Source organism: Chroicocephalus ridibundus, chromosome 8 (genome assembly GCF_963924245.1).
Source record: "Chroicocephalus ridibundus chromosome 8, bChrRid1.1, whole genome shotgun sequence".
NCBI lineage: Eukaryota > Metazoa > Chordata > Aves > Charadriiformes > Laridae > Chroicocephalus > Chroicocephalus ridibundus.
The window spans coordinates 50455279-50470392 of NC_086291.1; the positions used below are offsets into that span (position 1 = coordinate 50455279).

At 55.2% G+C, this 15114-nt stretch overlaps 3 protein-coding genes across 3 annotated transcripts; 2 read left to right on the forward strand and 1 right to left on the reverse strand.

The window, feature by feature from the left end:
• Positions 1-191: 191 nt before the first annotated feature.
• Positions 192-3661, forward strand: PGP (phosphoglycolate phosphatase). The gene is made up of 2 exons (XM_063345149.1): positions 192-904; positions 1337-3661. The coding sequence occupies exons 1-2, from the start codon at positions 280-282 to the stop codon at positions 1660-1662; spliced, it is 951 nt and encodes a 316-aa protein (XP_063201219.1). The 5' UTR covers positions 192-279; the 3' UTR covers positions 1663-3661.
• On the forward strand, positions 3354-9894 carry BRICD5 (BRICHOS domain containing 5). Its single transcript, XM_063345135.1, has 7 exons — positions 3354-3383; positions 4981-5054; positions 6597-6795; positions 7489-7641; positions 7909-8016; positions 8972-9125; positions 9602-9894. Exons 1-7 carry the CDS (start codon positions 3354-3356, stop codon positions 9694-9696), a joined length of 813 nt encoding a protein of 270 aa, XP_063201205.1. The 3' UTR covers positions 9697-9894.
• MLST8 (MTOR associated protein, LST8 homolog) lies at positions 9863-15093 on the reverse strand. The gene is made up of 8 exons (XM_063345148.1): positions 14902-15093; positions 14702-14753; positions 14454-14616; positions 14289-14364; positions 12082-12234; positions 11751-11875; positions 11150-11313; positions 9863-10629 (listed from the first exon to the last, which is right to left on the reverse strand). The coding sequence occupies exons 1-8, from the start codon at positions 15028-15030 to the stop codon at positions 10511-10513; spliced, it is 981 nt and encodes a 326-aa protein (XP_063201218.1). The 5' UTR covers positions 15031-15093; the 3' UTR covers positions 9863-10510.
• Positions 15094-15114: the final 21 nt, after the last annotated feature.

Consider the following 15114-nt stretch of genomic DNA (forward strand, 5'->3'; position numbering starts at 1 on the left):
CCCGGGGCGGCTGGACAGCCCAATGGCTCGCGGAACGCCTCGGGTGACCGCGCGCTTCTGGCCAATAGCAGCGCGCAGGGGGTGGGCCGATGAGGCGGGCGACCAATGAACGGAGCGAGCCGGTGGCGCCGGGCGGAAGGGCGGGAGAGGGCACCGAGTGCGGCTCCCGGTGGGGTGGGCGGGGCCGCCGCTGCCACCGCCCAATGGGGACGCGGGGCCGGCGCGGCGCGGCCAATGGGGGCGGGCGGGGGGAGGTCGCGCGGCTGAGGCGCGGCGGAGATGGCGGCCATGGCAGGCGGCGGGCCGCGGCAGTGCCGGCGGCTGGAGGCCGAGGCGGCCCGCGCCGTGCTCAGCGCCGCCGACACGCTGCTCTTCGACTGTGACGGCGTTCTGTGGCGGGGCGAGGTGGCGGTGAGCGGCGCGGCGGCGGCGCTGAGCCGGTTGGCGGCGGCGGGCAAGCGCCTTTGCTACGTGACCAACAACAGTAGCCGGACGCGCGCGGCCTACACTGAGAAGCTGCGGAAGCTGGGCTTCCCGCCCGCCGAGCCCCGCCACGTCTTCGGCTCGGCCTACTGTGCCGCCCGCTACCTCCGCCAAGCCCTGCCGCCCGGCGCCGCCGCCTACGTGCTGGGCAGTCCCGCGCTCGCCGCCGAGCTGGAGGCCGTCGGCATCCCGCACCTGGGGCCCGGCCCCGCCGCCCTGCCCGGCCCCTCGCCCGCCGACTGGGCCCAGGCACCGCTCGACCCCGCCGTGCGCGCCGTCCTGGTCGGTTTCGATGAGCACTTCAGCTACGCCAAGCTGTGCCAGGCCCTGCGCTACCTCCTGCGCGGCGGCCCCGACTGCCTCCTTGTCGGCACCAACCGCGACCACCGGCTCCCGCTCGAGGGCGGCACCGCCATCCCCGGTGCGCGGGGCGGGGGGATGCAGGGCCGGGGGGGCGTGCGGGCGCCTTGTCTACTGCCCGGCGGGTGCGGGGTGGTGGCCCCTGCCCATTCAGAGCCGCCCGTGGCAAATCCCTGGTCTCTGAGGGTCCCCCGGGCCCAGCCCTGCATCTCATTGCACCTCAGTGTAGCATTATCCAGGAGCCTGGGCTTCCCCTGCTCCTTACTGCGCTCTCCAAAGGGGAGGAATCCTTGTTGATCCTTTACTCAGGGAATAGCGGTTCCTTTTTGGTCTCTATGTGGGATGGTATTCCAGCCTCCTGGCAGGTTTTGTGCACTGCCTCTCTTGGGACTCTGCCTGTCCTGTCTGTAACACTCTGCGGTTCTGTATCAGCTCGTGTGGATACCAAGAATCTCCTGCAGCCTCTAATCAATGTTTTCTCTTCTCTCCCTAGGGACTGGCTGCCTGGTAAAAGCAGTGGAGACGGCAGCCCAACGCGAGGCGTTCATCATAGGAAAGCCCAACCGGTACATGTTTGATTGTGTGGTGAGCGAGTTCAACATTGATCCTGCTCGTACCATCATGGTGGGAGATCGGCTGGACACAGACATCCTCATGGGCAATAGCTGCGGCCTCACCACCCTGCTGACGCTTACCGGGGTCACCACACTGGACGAAGTGAAGGGCCACCAGGAGAGCGACTGTCCTGCCAGGCAGAGCCTGGTTCCTGATTACTATGTCGATAGCATAGCCGACCTTCTCCCTGCACTGGGGGATTAGTATAGCGAAGTGCTTGCAGCCTCTGCAGCGGTACCCCAAGGAGGGCCCCTGTTAATCACCTTGTGACAGTAATGTACTCACTAGGATACCACCTGGAGTTAGCAACCCTTAGCTTTTTAACCTTTCTGTCCTCTCAATATGATTTTGTTTACATCTCAGTCTTTAAATGCACTTTGAAACAAAGAGGGCATTATGGTGTCACCCACGTCTTGTGGGCTTGGGGCTTTTTTTTAAATTATAAGCAACACATCTATCCAAATGTTTGTGATATATGATGTCACGTTGTCCTCTAGACTGAGTTGAAAGTAGAGCTGGTTGATCTGAGGAAAAGAACCCCACATCTTGTGGTGTGTCCTCGCCTGGACGAGCTGTGGCTCTGTCTGGTTTATTCAGGGAAAAGACTCTTGGAGTGTGAAGTAACTTAGCAGCTGTGTTTGGAAAAGCTTGTGGTGGCTAGCGGAATTAGCGCTTAGCCTTAGGTTGATTTTTAAAAAAATATATATTTTTTTTTTTTCCAGATGGGGTCCTGTTAAGCAGTGCAGCCCACTGCGTCAGGTCACAGAAACTGAAATCTTGTCTCCTTTATTTGACCGTTGCAAATTGCACTTGTGATGCAGATTAGCATGATTCCACTCGCAGAACACAGACGGTGTCTTCTGTATAGTGTATTTGTCCAAGCGTTGGATGTATGTGTAAAGTACATGTACATACAAGAACTACCCTGATCCTAAATATATATCAGAATATATTTAAAATATAAATTTAAGTATAGTATATGATAATATATCTTGTTTCCCAGAAGGGAGGATAGGAGGAATGTACTGGTCACAGTAGGTTTAATTCTCCTCAGCTTTTGCATTTGGTGATGCAGAAAGTCTGTAACCACATAGGACGTCCTTCACTACTGCTGCTTCCCGGAAATAACTGGATTAGTACCGAGTTAGTCCTTGTACTTCCCTCAGCATCAAAACAGCCGCTTGCCTTGGCTTTAGCTGCAGAATCAGAATTAACACTCGGTCCAGGGGGGATGGATGTAGTGCACAGTACAGCTTTCCACCGAAATAAGCCTGAGAGCATACTGGCTGTGTGTGGCGATGGCACGTGCTTCCTTTAAATACCTGACGTTAATATCTTCCACGTGTGTCTGGCGTGGGGGCCTGGCACCAGTTGCTTCTCTGAAGAGGAGTGCTTGCTTGCTCAGGTGATAATTTCATTTTGATCTTTAGGTGGGTTTGGGTGATGCTCAGACTACGGGGTAGATTTTTATGCTGGCTGAATCGAAGGCCACAGTTGACAGCTTTTGCGTTACAGAATTAAGTGAAAAATTATATATGCAAATAACATGCTTTTATTCCATAGATTCCACTGTCAGCAGATAAATTTAAACACCGGCCTTCCTTCTTCTCCCACTGTTCGGCTGAACAGCTCTAGCAGTGTGTCGGTGCCATTTCCTTCCACTCGGATGCTCGACACAAGTAGACTTGCCACCTTGTTTGTACAGCAATAACCGTGCAGTTCGTATTGTCTTTCGGTGTTACCAGAATATTAGTTGGTCTTGTAAAAGGGTGTTCCTTTGTAGCTGGGGGTTGTGTAAGGAAGCCCGGGTAATCTCTTCCCTCTTCCAGTCTCCAGCTAGAAGGCATACGCAGTCACAGAGAAAGAGGTAGAACTTTTCACTTTATCTGGGTAACATGGAAGTGGACATTATGGGTTTACTGCAGGTAGGGTCCGAAAATGGTGTGTTCGTTCATTCGGTTCCTGTATCTGGTGCTTATAATTTCAGAATATGTCAAATAAAGTAGTAAATGCCAAGAGAGGCGTTCAGCCTTGCTCAAGTAGCGCACTGTCCCTGCCGAGCACTGTACAAGGGAACCATTACCTCAATTCGTGTATGCTGAAATGTGCTGCTGAAGGTGTCGGTCATGCTTCTAAACTCTGTATCAACTTCCAAACGGTTTTTAAGCCTCTACTTGAATCCGTATTAAACTTAGAAACCTGCTTTCCCCTGGTGGTGTCTTATTTTGCGGTCTCTTTGTGAGCTTTGGTGCAGCTGTGTGGAAATCCTGTGAGTTAGGGGCGCAGTTTGTGTGTATCATCGTCTTTACTCCTCATGTGCAGCATCGGGGAAAGAAATCCAAGCTCTGGAGTATATATCTGGTTCAAGCCCCCGGAGCTGTGCGGGGCTCTTAGCATGGGCTGGGATTTGCTCCTTTGAGTAAGAGCAGAGCACAGTGCAGAATGCTTTCCCCTTCACAATAATTCTTTCACAAATGATGTTTTATAGAGGGGTTTGCCTTGTTCCTGGGCCTTACGTTGGCAGGGCATAAATTTCTTAAAGAAAAGTGTCTTGCTGTGTGGCTGTTAAAATCTCAAGGGGGAGAACACCCCGTCTGCGTGTGGCAGCGATTTTTTTCAAATTTCTTGTGCTGAGCTCGGCTGCAGCAGAAGCCAGTGAGCGGGCTGTGCTGCGGGGAGCGCTGCCTGGTCTCTAACGCCTCGGTTTGCAGAAGCAGAATTGGGGTTTTGACTGTTCCAACACCGTTCCCGTTCTCATCAGAGCTGCAGCACGGGACGCTGCAATCTTGCACTCTCAGTTTTGCTGTTTTAGAGGAGTGACCGTGATGGCTGGTTGGCTCACGCTGGCCACAGAAGCAGTGTGCCAGAACAAAATGGTGATTTTCTACTGAAATAGCTCATTTCTGACTTACAGAAGGAAAGAAGGTGAGCAGGGAGAGGAGCTGCTAGTGCTTTGATGACGAGAAACTCCCAAGATGAGCCGCCTTCTGGCTGAGTTTGATCAGTCCTGGGCCACATTTGACAGGAAAATGTCTAAAAGCCATATTTTCCCTTGATGGATTCCACATGAAGGAATTCTGTTGAGCTTTTCCTTGCCTTCATTCAGTCGGTTGTGTCTGTCTGGCAGATCTCAAAATCACAAAGCTCTCATGGGGGCTCCTGGACCACTCAGAAAAATCACAGTCTGGCGACCTGGGATCTCTGTTCCCCACGGGGCGTTTCTCATCACGGGACGCGGGTGTTAGCACGAGCGCAGCTCAGGTTGTGGTGATGACTTTGTAGCGGAGATCCTTTTCCCTGGGGTCTGGACGGAGCGAGGTCCGTAGGTGGAACACAAGCGTGTCTGTGCAGCCGAGGCTTGCAGGGCAGCAGCCTGCAGGATAAACAGTTGGCTTCAGCCCACGGAGCTCCGGCAGCACAAAGTTCATGTGGAAACGTAGAAATAACTGATGACAAGGGCAGGCTGCCACTTTTCTCTATTCATTGTATCTCTTAATGAGACTTACCCGGTCCCGCTGTTAGGGCCTGCCAGCAGGGAGGGCTGACACAAAGCCCCCGATTGTCCTCCACCTGCCCGGCTCCAGTCGCCTCGCAAGGTGAGCAGGAAGAGCGGTTTTATGCACTGACAGCATCGCTCCGCAGCCCTGGGTTTTACCGCCCCCCCTTTCCCTTCTCCTCTCCCCAGGTGGCAGCTCTAAGGTTTCACCCTCCCCATAGCTCTGAGTTGAGGAGCTCCTGGCTGGGCAGCCCTTTGGCTGCCAGGGACACCTATTTACGTTTGGCAGATGCATGCTTAGGTTTCCCAGGCGTGCCTGGAGCCTGGGATCATGCACAGTCTGTGTGTCGTCAGGCGGCAGAGCTGCAGGAGCGAGGTCCTCATCTGAAGCGGAGGATGGAGGGTAGGAACGGCACCGGCAATGCTGTCCCTGCAGTGAGTATCCCCAGTCCCCCAGCTGTCGCACAGAGAGCCCCCGCTCTGTGCTTGCTTGATTCCTCTGCTGAAGGGGCTGAGCTCCTGCCGTTCCCGTGGATCCTGGTAAGGTGTTGTTCATCCCCAACCTCAGCACCCCACAGTTCAGCTCCTTGTAAGGCAGCTGACTCCATCAGCTGGATTTTCTTGTAAGTGCCCGGACTTACACGGCATAAACCGATTGTGTAACAAGGCAGGGCAGCGCGGTCAGGTTAGAGATGCCAAAGAACCCTGGCTCGCAGGCTGCAGAGCCGCTCGGGATGCCCGAGCACACGTGAACCGCAGCCTGACGAGGGACAGGAGTCGCTGGATTTCATTATTTGCACCTTTCCCACCCGAGGGAATTTCGTTAGCTATTGAAACCCTGCCCGTTACTGTAGGGCTTGGGCTCTGTCGCGTTGGAATTGAGAAGATTTCAGCTAAGCACAGTTTTAACTGCGTTAACACTCGCTGTTTTTCCAGTGGAATGTATCTGGAAGTTACGTATCACCGAAAAAGATCAGTAACTGACCCAGAGGCTTGAAGAGTTTGGGCAGCTGTAGCAAATCTAACCATGGGCAGTTACTGAATTTCTCTATGTGCTTTAGAAGATTGAAAAACAGGTTATTTTTTTTAGTGTGGTCGAAACTCTCTTATTGAAAGCACATTCTTTCTGCTTTGTAAAAATGCTTTTCATGTGCCATTAGGTTAAATTGAATTGTTTCAATATAAGAATTAAAGTGAATTTTAATCGAGCCACTAGAACTGCCGCATGATGCCAAGCTCTTTTGCTTGGTTTCCGTGGAGAACAACTTACCAAGAAAAATAAAATACAGCCAGACACACGGAGGGGCAAGGAAGCAGGATCACTGTGCATGGGGCCTGTTTCAAATGCTGATGGTTCTCCCGGGGATTTCCTCCATAAACCGAAATAATTTCATTTGCTGCTAAAGCGCAGCAGCAGCCGCCCCTGTTTGCGGAAAGCCTCCTGCTCCAGCCCTTCCTCGGCGGGCGGGCAGCGTTTGCACACTCCCCTGGCCGCAGGAGGAAAGTGCTCGGCTGTGGGGGTGCTGGTTACTGGGGTGTCGGATCTGAAACTCCATCGCTCTGGGATAAAAGCGGCATTATTTTGGGGTGTTCTGCGTTCAAACCCCAGCGGTTTGCACAGTGATTTGTTGTGAGCGGGAAGTGCGTTTCATGGTGAAGAACAACCAGCAGAAGGGTTAAGTTTAACTCCAGCTCTTTCCTTCTCCCAGGACAGGAGGGCGGCAGCACACTTCACAGCTCCGTCCAGGACGTTCTGGATCATCTTGTCCGTTGCCTTGTTTTTCGCAGTTGTTGGCATCAGCGTTGTGGGGGTTCTCAGCTTCTCCCCCGGCTCTGCCCAGGTAAGGGATCCCGATCCAGGCAGGAAAACTCCTGCCCACAGCCGTGATTTGTGCCGGGAGGGAGGAACGGGGTGAGACGAGGCTGGGTTTGGCGGGTTACCCCCGTGGCAGGCAGCCTGCAGGCAGGAGGGCAGGAAGGCGGCAGCGCTGCAGGCAGGGAGCCGAGCAGCAGCCGTCTCACCCCTGCAACGCACCTGCCAGAAGCCGTTGCGCCAATTAAAGGAACTTCAGCGCACCGTTTGTAAATATAGCCGCAAGCTGGTATTTTTGCTAAGCAGGCGCGTTCCAACGTGTGGCTGTGGCCTCCGAGACGAAGTGGGAGCGTGTCTGCTGTGTCTGCTGCCAGCGAGCCGTGCTGGTGGGGACGCAGATCCCAGCCTCCCGCCGTGCGTGGCGGCGGCAGAGGCTGGCGAGTCCCCTGTCCCCATCCTCCAGCAGCACCCAGGCAGGGTGGGTGCCTTCGGCGCGAGGGGCACCGGCGCCTCTCCCCGAGCCCTGCGCGATGGAGAGCCGTCTGCTTCCCAGATCTGCCCCCCTCCCTTGGGTCAGGGCCCGCTTTTCTCTGCTGCTAAATAATTCAGAGAAGCAACAAGGACCAGCGAAGGGTCCGGGTGGGGATGTTGGCAGGGAGATGCTGTGCCTGAGCGCTAAACAGCTGATGGTTGGTGCTGCCCTCACCCTCTTTGTGCCCAGGATGGCTCGCAGCTCGTCCGGCTAACGCTCCAGGGCCAGCAAGACCCGCTGAGGAACCAGACAGCCTTGGTGGACAAGTCCAGGAGCACTGTCACCTACTACATAACCTCGCAGAGTAACCGCACCGCCGTGGTGCTGTATGACAGCAGGAACGTAAGTGTGTTGGGATAATTACCTGCCTCGTTAGCGGGGATGCGAGCGGAGGAGCCCAGGCTGCTGAGAGAAGAGCCGCTGGGGTGGGAGCAGGAGGTGTAGACCAGGAAAAACATCTACCAGCTACTACTGTTTGGTGCCTTTCTCAGCACCTTTAGTTAGGAAAGACAATGCAGGGCAAAAGGAGGAATGTCTGGTTTTTTGGCTCTAAAGACAGCTGCGGTGCGTGCCGCTGCCTGCTGTAACAGGGCATGATCTGTCTTGCAGGGCTACGTGTGCTACAAGCCGGTGGAGCAACACGCGTGCTACCTGAGGAGGATGGATGCCTGGGACCACCAGACCCTGCAGACATCTCTCAACACGTCTGAGCAAAGAGTGAGCAGCTGCTGGGACTGTTCCCCGGGGGTGGCTGAGCTGACGGGGGTGGTGAATTGGGCTTTGCGCAGAATCCCAGCTTGCTGAAGGCCCTGTCCTGCATGGGTTTGTGTTCACGGTGGTGACTCTTGCACATCAGCATCCCAAGTGTGTCTAAATGAACGCTGGGCTCTCCCAGCAGCAGGGTAGCAGTGGCAGCCCCCTATTTTGGGGGGCTCTGAGAGCTTTCTTGGGGAAGGGCTGGGTTGGCGTCTTACGCGGGAGCAGAGCTCTGTCTTGCAGCCCCGGGCTTGCAGCGCACGAGCTCAGAGCAGCAACTCCCGGTTCTACCGACATCTTATCTTGTGAGAAACAGCAGAGTCGCAGGCTGGGGAAGGGGGATGTGTCCCACAGAGGTGAATAGCAGGGCTCTCGCAGGACCCGCTCCCACTGGATTCTGTTACCTGCTCAAAATTCCGGGAAACAAAAAACAAAGGGGGTTTGTTGCCAATTCACAGGGGAAAAAGTTGGAGTAAATCATGTATACGGACCCTCCGAACAAAATGTTAATGGATGCGTGGGCAGGGGGCAGATTCTGTTTCAAGAAGACAGAAGGCCTTATTTTTTTGTGCCCCTACCATCTGCTCTCCATTTCCTCGGGGGCTCCTTGTCCCTTCGGCGGCCATTCCCACCTGGCTGGAAAGCGATGGGCAGTGTTTAACCCAGAGGAGTGTAGGGATGCAGCGCCCATAAGAGCTTCCCAAGCTGCAGGGCTTGCGAGGGGCCGCGGGCTGTCCCCGCTCCAGCCTTACCCCCAGGAGGCTGCTCCGGACAGAGCGAGCATCCCTGCCCTTACTGCTGGGGTAGAGACTGCTCCTTGGGTGCCTGGAGAGAGACAGCAGGTCTGTGGGGCCGGAGGGCAGCGCCAGGAGGGGCAAAGCGCCTCAGGAGGAATTAACGGGGACATTTCTTTCAGACTGATCAGCTGCTACATCAGAATAACCAGACCAAGTACTACCGGGAGTTCCTGGGCATTCTGGCAGGGGAAAAAGTGGACCCCAAAAGCCTGGGGGAGGCTGTCCAAGCCCTGTGCGAGCAGACATCCATCTTCTGGGTCAGGAGAGGGCAGGGTAAGTTGTACGCCTCCCTTTGCAGAAGAAGGAAGCACGGTTGTTTCTAGTACATCTAAGAGGAGCAGGCTCTGCTGCGCAAAATCTGATGCGTGTCCCGGGATGGGCTGCCAAGGTCCAGGACAAGTGACCTCTAGTTCAAAATCAAACCGTTGTTCAGCGATGGCCCAGCGCTGGCTCGTACCCACGACCTGCTGGGAAAGGCTCTGCACCCCCTTCCCCGGGCAGCGCAGCCTGATCGCACGGCACAACCGCAACACAGAGCAGTCCCCTGCGACGCCGTTGGCTTAATACTTGTCACCTTCATCTTCACCAAAAGCAGCCTGCCGAGCTCTCATTCTGTTCCGTCTGACTCCAGCTTTAATGAGAAAGGTCATTCCCTGAGGCTTCCCATCTGTTTGGCTCCCCAGGGACTCGTATCCGCAGGACTGCAAAGCATTCCTCTCATCCTGCTTCTGTCCTTGCTCATTTGGCAGGTCCGGGGAAGCAGCGGCTGATCTACCTTTGCATTGACATCTGTTTTCCAAGCAACATTTGTGTGTCTATCTGCTTCTATTACCTCCCTGAGTAAGGCCGGCAGCTGCGGATGCCCTCTCGCTGCCCTGCATACTTGAACCGGATTCCTGAAAAGCCTCTGATTTCAACGAGGAAGGTAACATCTACAGTATCCCCCAAAAGCTTCCTGCTGATTTCACGCTGCAGTTCAGGAGAGCTTAGAAAAAATAACAGGACTCGGCTCAGCACTGTCAGTACAGACACTTTATTTGCAGCTGTGCTCCAGGGCTGCATCTTGTTCGTAGGTATTAGGAGATCCAGGCCTAGAGGAATCACGTGGAGCAGCTAGTGTTTTGTGGCTACAGGCCCTGTTCAACACAAGGTTATTACATTTGTTGGGGGTGGTTGGCTTTATAAGAGTGCAGCTCTCCAAGTCTGTGAAATACACTTTGAATAAAGGGATTGCAAAACAAGACAACAGCTGCCTTTCCTCTCTTTGCTCAGCCCATGCCGTCACGTAGAAAGGCTGGTGGTTTTTTTTTTTCCACTTTGGGGTACAAGAACAACACAAAGCTGTCAGCAGCCGATGCCACAGGGATTCCTCCAGCCGAACCATACCCAGCTCCCCTCAGTGGGGCTGTGCCTCCCTCTCCCATTCCCTTTTGTCCAAGCGGCCTCCCTTAGAGGCCACACGCGTTTCGGTAATGATCTGCTCGGAGCTGAAGCCTGGTCTCACTCCAAGCAGATGCAGCTGCTTCTGCCAGAGACCGAGCCCTCTCCATCAGAGGAGGGGATGGTTACAAGTGCATGTCTCGGGCTCCAGAGAGGGTCCTTGCCACTGTAAGACAAGGGAAAACAAGCAGATGTCCTTTCCTTCCCACACGTGACCGTTATCCCAACACGCTGTCATTGAAAGCAAGGCAGACGACTGCTTTCTGGTGGCCGCTGTATTCCCTCTTGATCTCTCCCGTCTCCACACACCAAAGTCTGGCCAAGTTATCAGAGGAGGCTGGAACAGAAAGGGAAGAGAGGAGTGGGATGTATTGCATTACCCTTTAAACTTTTATTTTATTATTCTAAGACTTCTCTCCTGCTTCATTCAACACCATTATTAGGGCTGTTGATGACGGGTAAGGGAGCAGGCTTAGCGCATTTCTGTATTACGTGAGATTTTAATTATTTCAAAGAGAAGTTACTGTGGAAATTACATGTTTTGAAGGGACTGTCATGCTGCGTACGGCAAGCAGCGCTGCTACCAGGTGAAATAAAGTGCACACAGGAAGATCATCTCTCCAGTTTAAACAGATGCCCTATTGTAGCACAGGCAAAATGCTTACGGGAGTTACCAGACTGCGCTGCAGGCGCGAGGCTGGGTGTTGTCTCCTCGCGCATACCGGTGCACCAGCATTTGGCAATGTCCCAGTTAGAGAAACCGCTAAGCCCTGTGCTAGTGCAGGCCCTGCTGCTGGGGGCCTGGCGTAGCCCAAATCAAGCGGTGGGCCAAGGGCAGGAGTGCAGCAGCACCTCACCTGTGACGATGTACTGGGAGTCCCCGGAGAACGCGCAGTCCCACATCCAGCCCCGGGACGTTTCCCCTGGGTTATTGCTCTTAATGCTCAGCTCTGTCATCAGAGAGAAGTTTGAAGTCCTCCAGATCTTACAAGTTTGATCTGCAGAACATGTAGCCAAGAGCCTGCAAGGAAGAGAAATGTGAGGGCAACCTTATTAGTCACGCTGTCCACCTAAGGGCCTCTTGTTAATGGGGGCCTGGAGCAGTAATCAACTGGAGACCTGCATTCATTGTGATGAGATTTCTTTACACCTACGTCATCTGCCTTACGAGATTCAAGCCAGACTCAGTGACGGAGTACGCAGAATTCACCACTTTGCTCTCCGAGATCAGCAATTCGATCCCAGGTGTAAGAACAGCTCGTGGCAGCAAAGCTCACCGAAATTCCGGTGCACGAGGCTGGGATGCCCCTGACAGCAACCCAGTCCCGGTGTGTCCTGTCCCGCTCCTCCCTGGGGAATCTGCATGGTCCCATGTGGAACCAGCATCAGCCAACAGCTGGAGGCACAGCTGGTCTCTGCCTGCCAGGAAAGGTAGGTGAGGGGCTGGCACACACTCACGTGGAGTCGGGGCTGAACTTGCACTGAAGGGCATAGCGGTTGTGAGCTGGGATCTTGGTCTTGGGGATCAGCTGGGTCACCTCCTCTCCGATGCCGCCCGTCAGGTTCCACACGTAGCAATTTCCCTGCGGCGAGACAGGGGGATGTGTGGCCGGGGCTGGTGGTCACCCACCCAAAAGCAACCCAGTCTGTCCACGTCCAACCGCGGCACAGCAAAGCCAGGGCAAAGCTGGTACGTGCAAACCATCTGCCTCTGCCCACGGGAGGCACAGCCCAGCAGCTGCCGGAGCACCGTAAATCCTATCCCGCGTTCGAGGCCATCGGAGCTCACCGAGCTGTTGACAGCCGCCATGTAACTGGCATCGGGGTCGATGTGAACTGAATTCACGGAAACTTCGGGCTCTGGAATCAGCTGCTCGTTGTGGTCTGTCTTCAGGTCCCAGATGTGAATGGCACCGCTCTGATCACCCACAATTAGCTCTGCCTGCAGGAAAACAGCAGCCTCGTCTCTCTGAGAACCCCACGAGCAGCAGCCCCAAGCTGATGCCCAGATTGCGCCCGTGCAGCACCGCGTGGAGCCCTGCTCTGGTTTTAAGCATCAGGGTCCTGTTCTGCCTATTTATTTCCCCAGCACAAGGCTGTTTCAGAGCTCCAGCAGCCTGCTGACCACTCCTGTACGCTGAGAGCCAGCCGAGCGCTAATCTCACATTACACTCTGCAAAAAGGCTGTTTACCTTTCCAGAAGTGTTTGCTAATTTTATAAACCCCAGAGCAGACAGCGGCTGCCTGATTTCCAGAACCGCTACAGCTCCAAACAACATCCACAGAAGCCAAATTATTTTCAGCACGTCTGAGAAGCGGGCATTAAGACACGAGTTGGCCAGTGAACAACTGAAGCACTCAAGAGTGTACAGATACCTGAAAAACACAAGCCTAAATGGATTTTTCTCTCTCTCCCCTTCTCAGGGGAAGGACAAGAGCCAGCTGAAGGGCAGGAGTTCTGGCTCCGATCCTGTGCTCAGAGCACAAGATAATGCTGGCGGCTCTCCACTAAAACCAGGGCTTTTATCGACAGTCTTGCGCTGTCCATATTTTTAGCAGAATCCCTAGAGGAGATCAGGTCATCAGGCACAGCTAATCCTGTACCTGTGATCAAAGGCTTTTTTCTGAGGAAGACAACCATCGCTCGATACATTTAGCTGACTGCGCAGCGCGGAAGCATCTTCTGGACACCTCAGTCCTTAGCCCGCTCTTTACAGGTGTAAGTGCAATTGCTAAAGCCATCACGGCTTTTCCCAGGCCTTGAGAAATCTCTCTCGGATAACTGGATGAGCAATGCTGAAGCAGGAGACTGCAGAGCAATCCAGAGTTATCTGAATAAATACTGCCACCTTTGGACTCGTTTACCGTGCTCTGCTCACAAACCAACACTTCTGCAACGCGGCAGCGTCTTGGTTAGTGATTATGTCACATGTAAGATGTATGTACAACAGCATTTGTTTTAACGCAATACATTCTCACAACGCAGCACTATAGGAGCATCAGCAGCATTTGGGTAAACTCTGGTCCAAAGATTGATCTCAAATCTGGTCTGAAATGCTGGACTTGCAAAACTAAACCTTGCAAAATCAAATGCACAAAGAAACGTTTCTATTAGTCAGCTTTTCACAAGGTTCACACTGCCATGTCTGCAATCAAACCCTGCAGCGCCGTGAATACAAAATGGACCAGACGGCTTATTAACACTGCAATGATACGTATTGATTTTCACCGCCGTCCCCTCTAACGCACCGCGCTCCCTTTCAGCCTCGTTTCCCAAGCCCCTGCCATCCCCCTGTTTATCAACAGCATCTGAACCGACGGGAGAATCTTGAGCAAATCTGACCAAAGTCCTAAAGGTAACGGGCGCCACTGGCCCTGAGATGCTTTTTCTTCACAGCGGTGCCACCCTCAAGCTTCCCAGCCCACGCTGTGCCACCCGTTCCACTCCCATCACATCCCCTTGGTTATGTTCTTGGGATAGAGATGGCCCCAAAGGAGTGTCCCCTCCTACGGGATGAGAGGCTCAGCGCAGCCACTACGCTCTCCCTTTGCAACAGCCACCAGGTAATTAGCACAAACACGCCAGCTGGCAAACGAGCTCAGCGGACAAAGCCCGCGGGCTGCAGCATGGACGCCTGCTGCAGGCACAACGTGAGCCCGCGGTACCTGCTCGCTCCCAGCGCCGCTGCTCGGGGAGGTTTCCTCCACCGCACAAAGCAACGTTGGTGTCTGTCGTGGCAGCTCCTGTGACATGCGGGCTGTGTTCCCACACTGACCCAAAGCTCCTAGCAGCAGCCTGGGCGCGGGAAGCTGGCGGCTGCTTGTCCAGCAACGCCACGGAGAGCTCGCGGGTCTGTGCCACCAGGAAGGCCACCCTCTCCCAGCCCCAGATTTTTTGCCGCATTTGCCAAAGTAAGACTCCGCAGCCCCTCAGGTCTACCTGGAGGAGGCACGGCAAAGCAGGAGCTGGGAAATCGCGGAGGAGCCAGTGCTCACCTGGTTGGGGTGAAGGCAGACACAGTTAATAGGAGCGTTCACCTGGAAAATCCGCTGACACTGGAGGTTACGAGACCTGCAACAAAATGGTGCGAAAGGAGCATGTTTAACAGCGTGCAATCAGCTCCGCCACCTCTGGGGTGCTGCTGGAGGGGGGACACCCACCTCAGGTCCCAGATCCTGGCCATGCAGTCCTCCCCCCCCGTGTACATCCACCGCCCGTCCTCGTGGAAGCCCACGGAGGTGATGTTCTTGCTCACGCCGTCGTAGTTAATGACGGGGTTGGGGTTGTTGGAGTTGAGGTCGTACATGCGGATGTGCTGGTAGCCTGCAGACAGGACCGGGCAGGGGGTGACCACCGTCCCCCTGCCCGGTGCCGGTGCCCGGGGCGGCAGGGGGCCGGGTGGGCTCACCTGCGGCAGCGATCATGCTCCGGTCTGGTGTGATCTCCAGCGCGTTCACCTGCTGCAGGCGCCCGTTAAGGTCGGTAAGAAGAAGCAGCGGCCGGGACCCGCCCGGTGAGACAGGGTGCTCCCAACCGCGGGGGGTGACACCGAGCTAACGGTGCCGGTGGGGCGGGGGAGCGGCCCCGCCGGGCCCCGGTGAAGGATACGGAGTCCTGGTGCTGGACGGTGCGGGTGCAGATGCCGCTGTGCGCCTGCCAGAACCGCACCGTGTGGTCGTAGCCGGCCGTGGCCAGGATAACGGGGTCGCTGCCCACCGTGCCCTGCGCGGCGTTCATGGTGCCGCCGCCGGGGCCCGTTCAGCCCCTCTTCCCCCCCACGCCTTCACCCGGTCCCCGGTCCCGGTCCCTGCCCACGCCCGC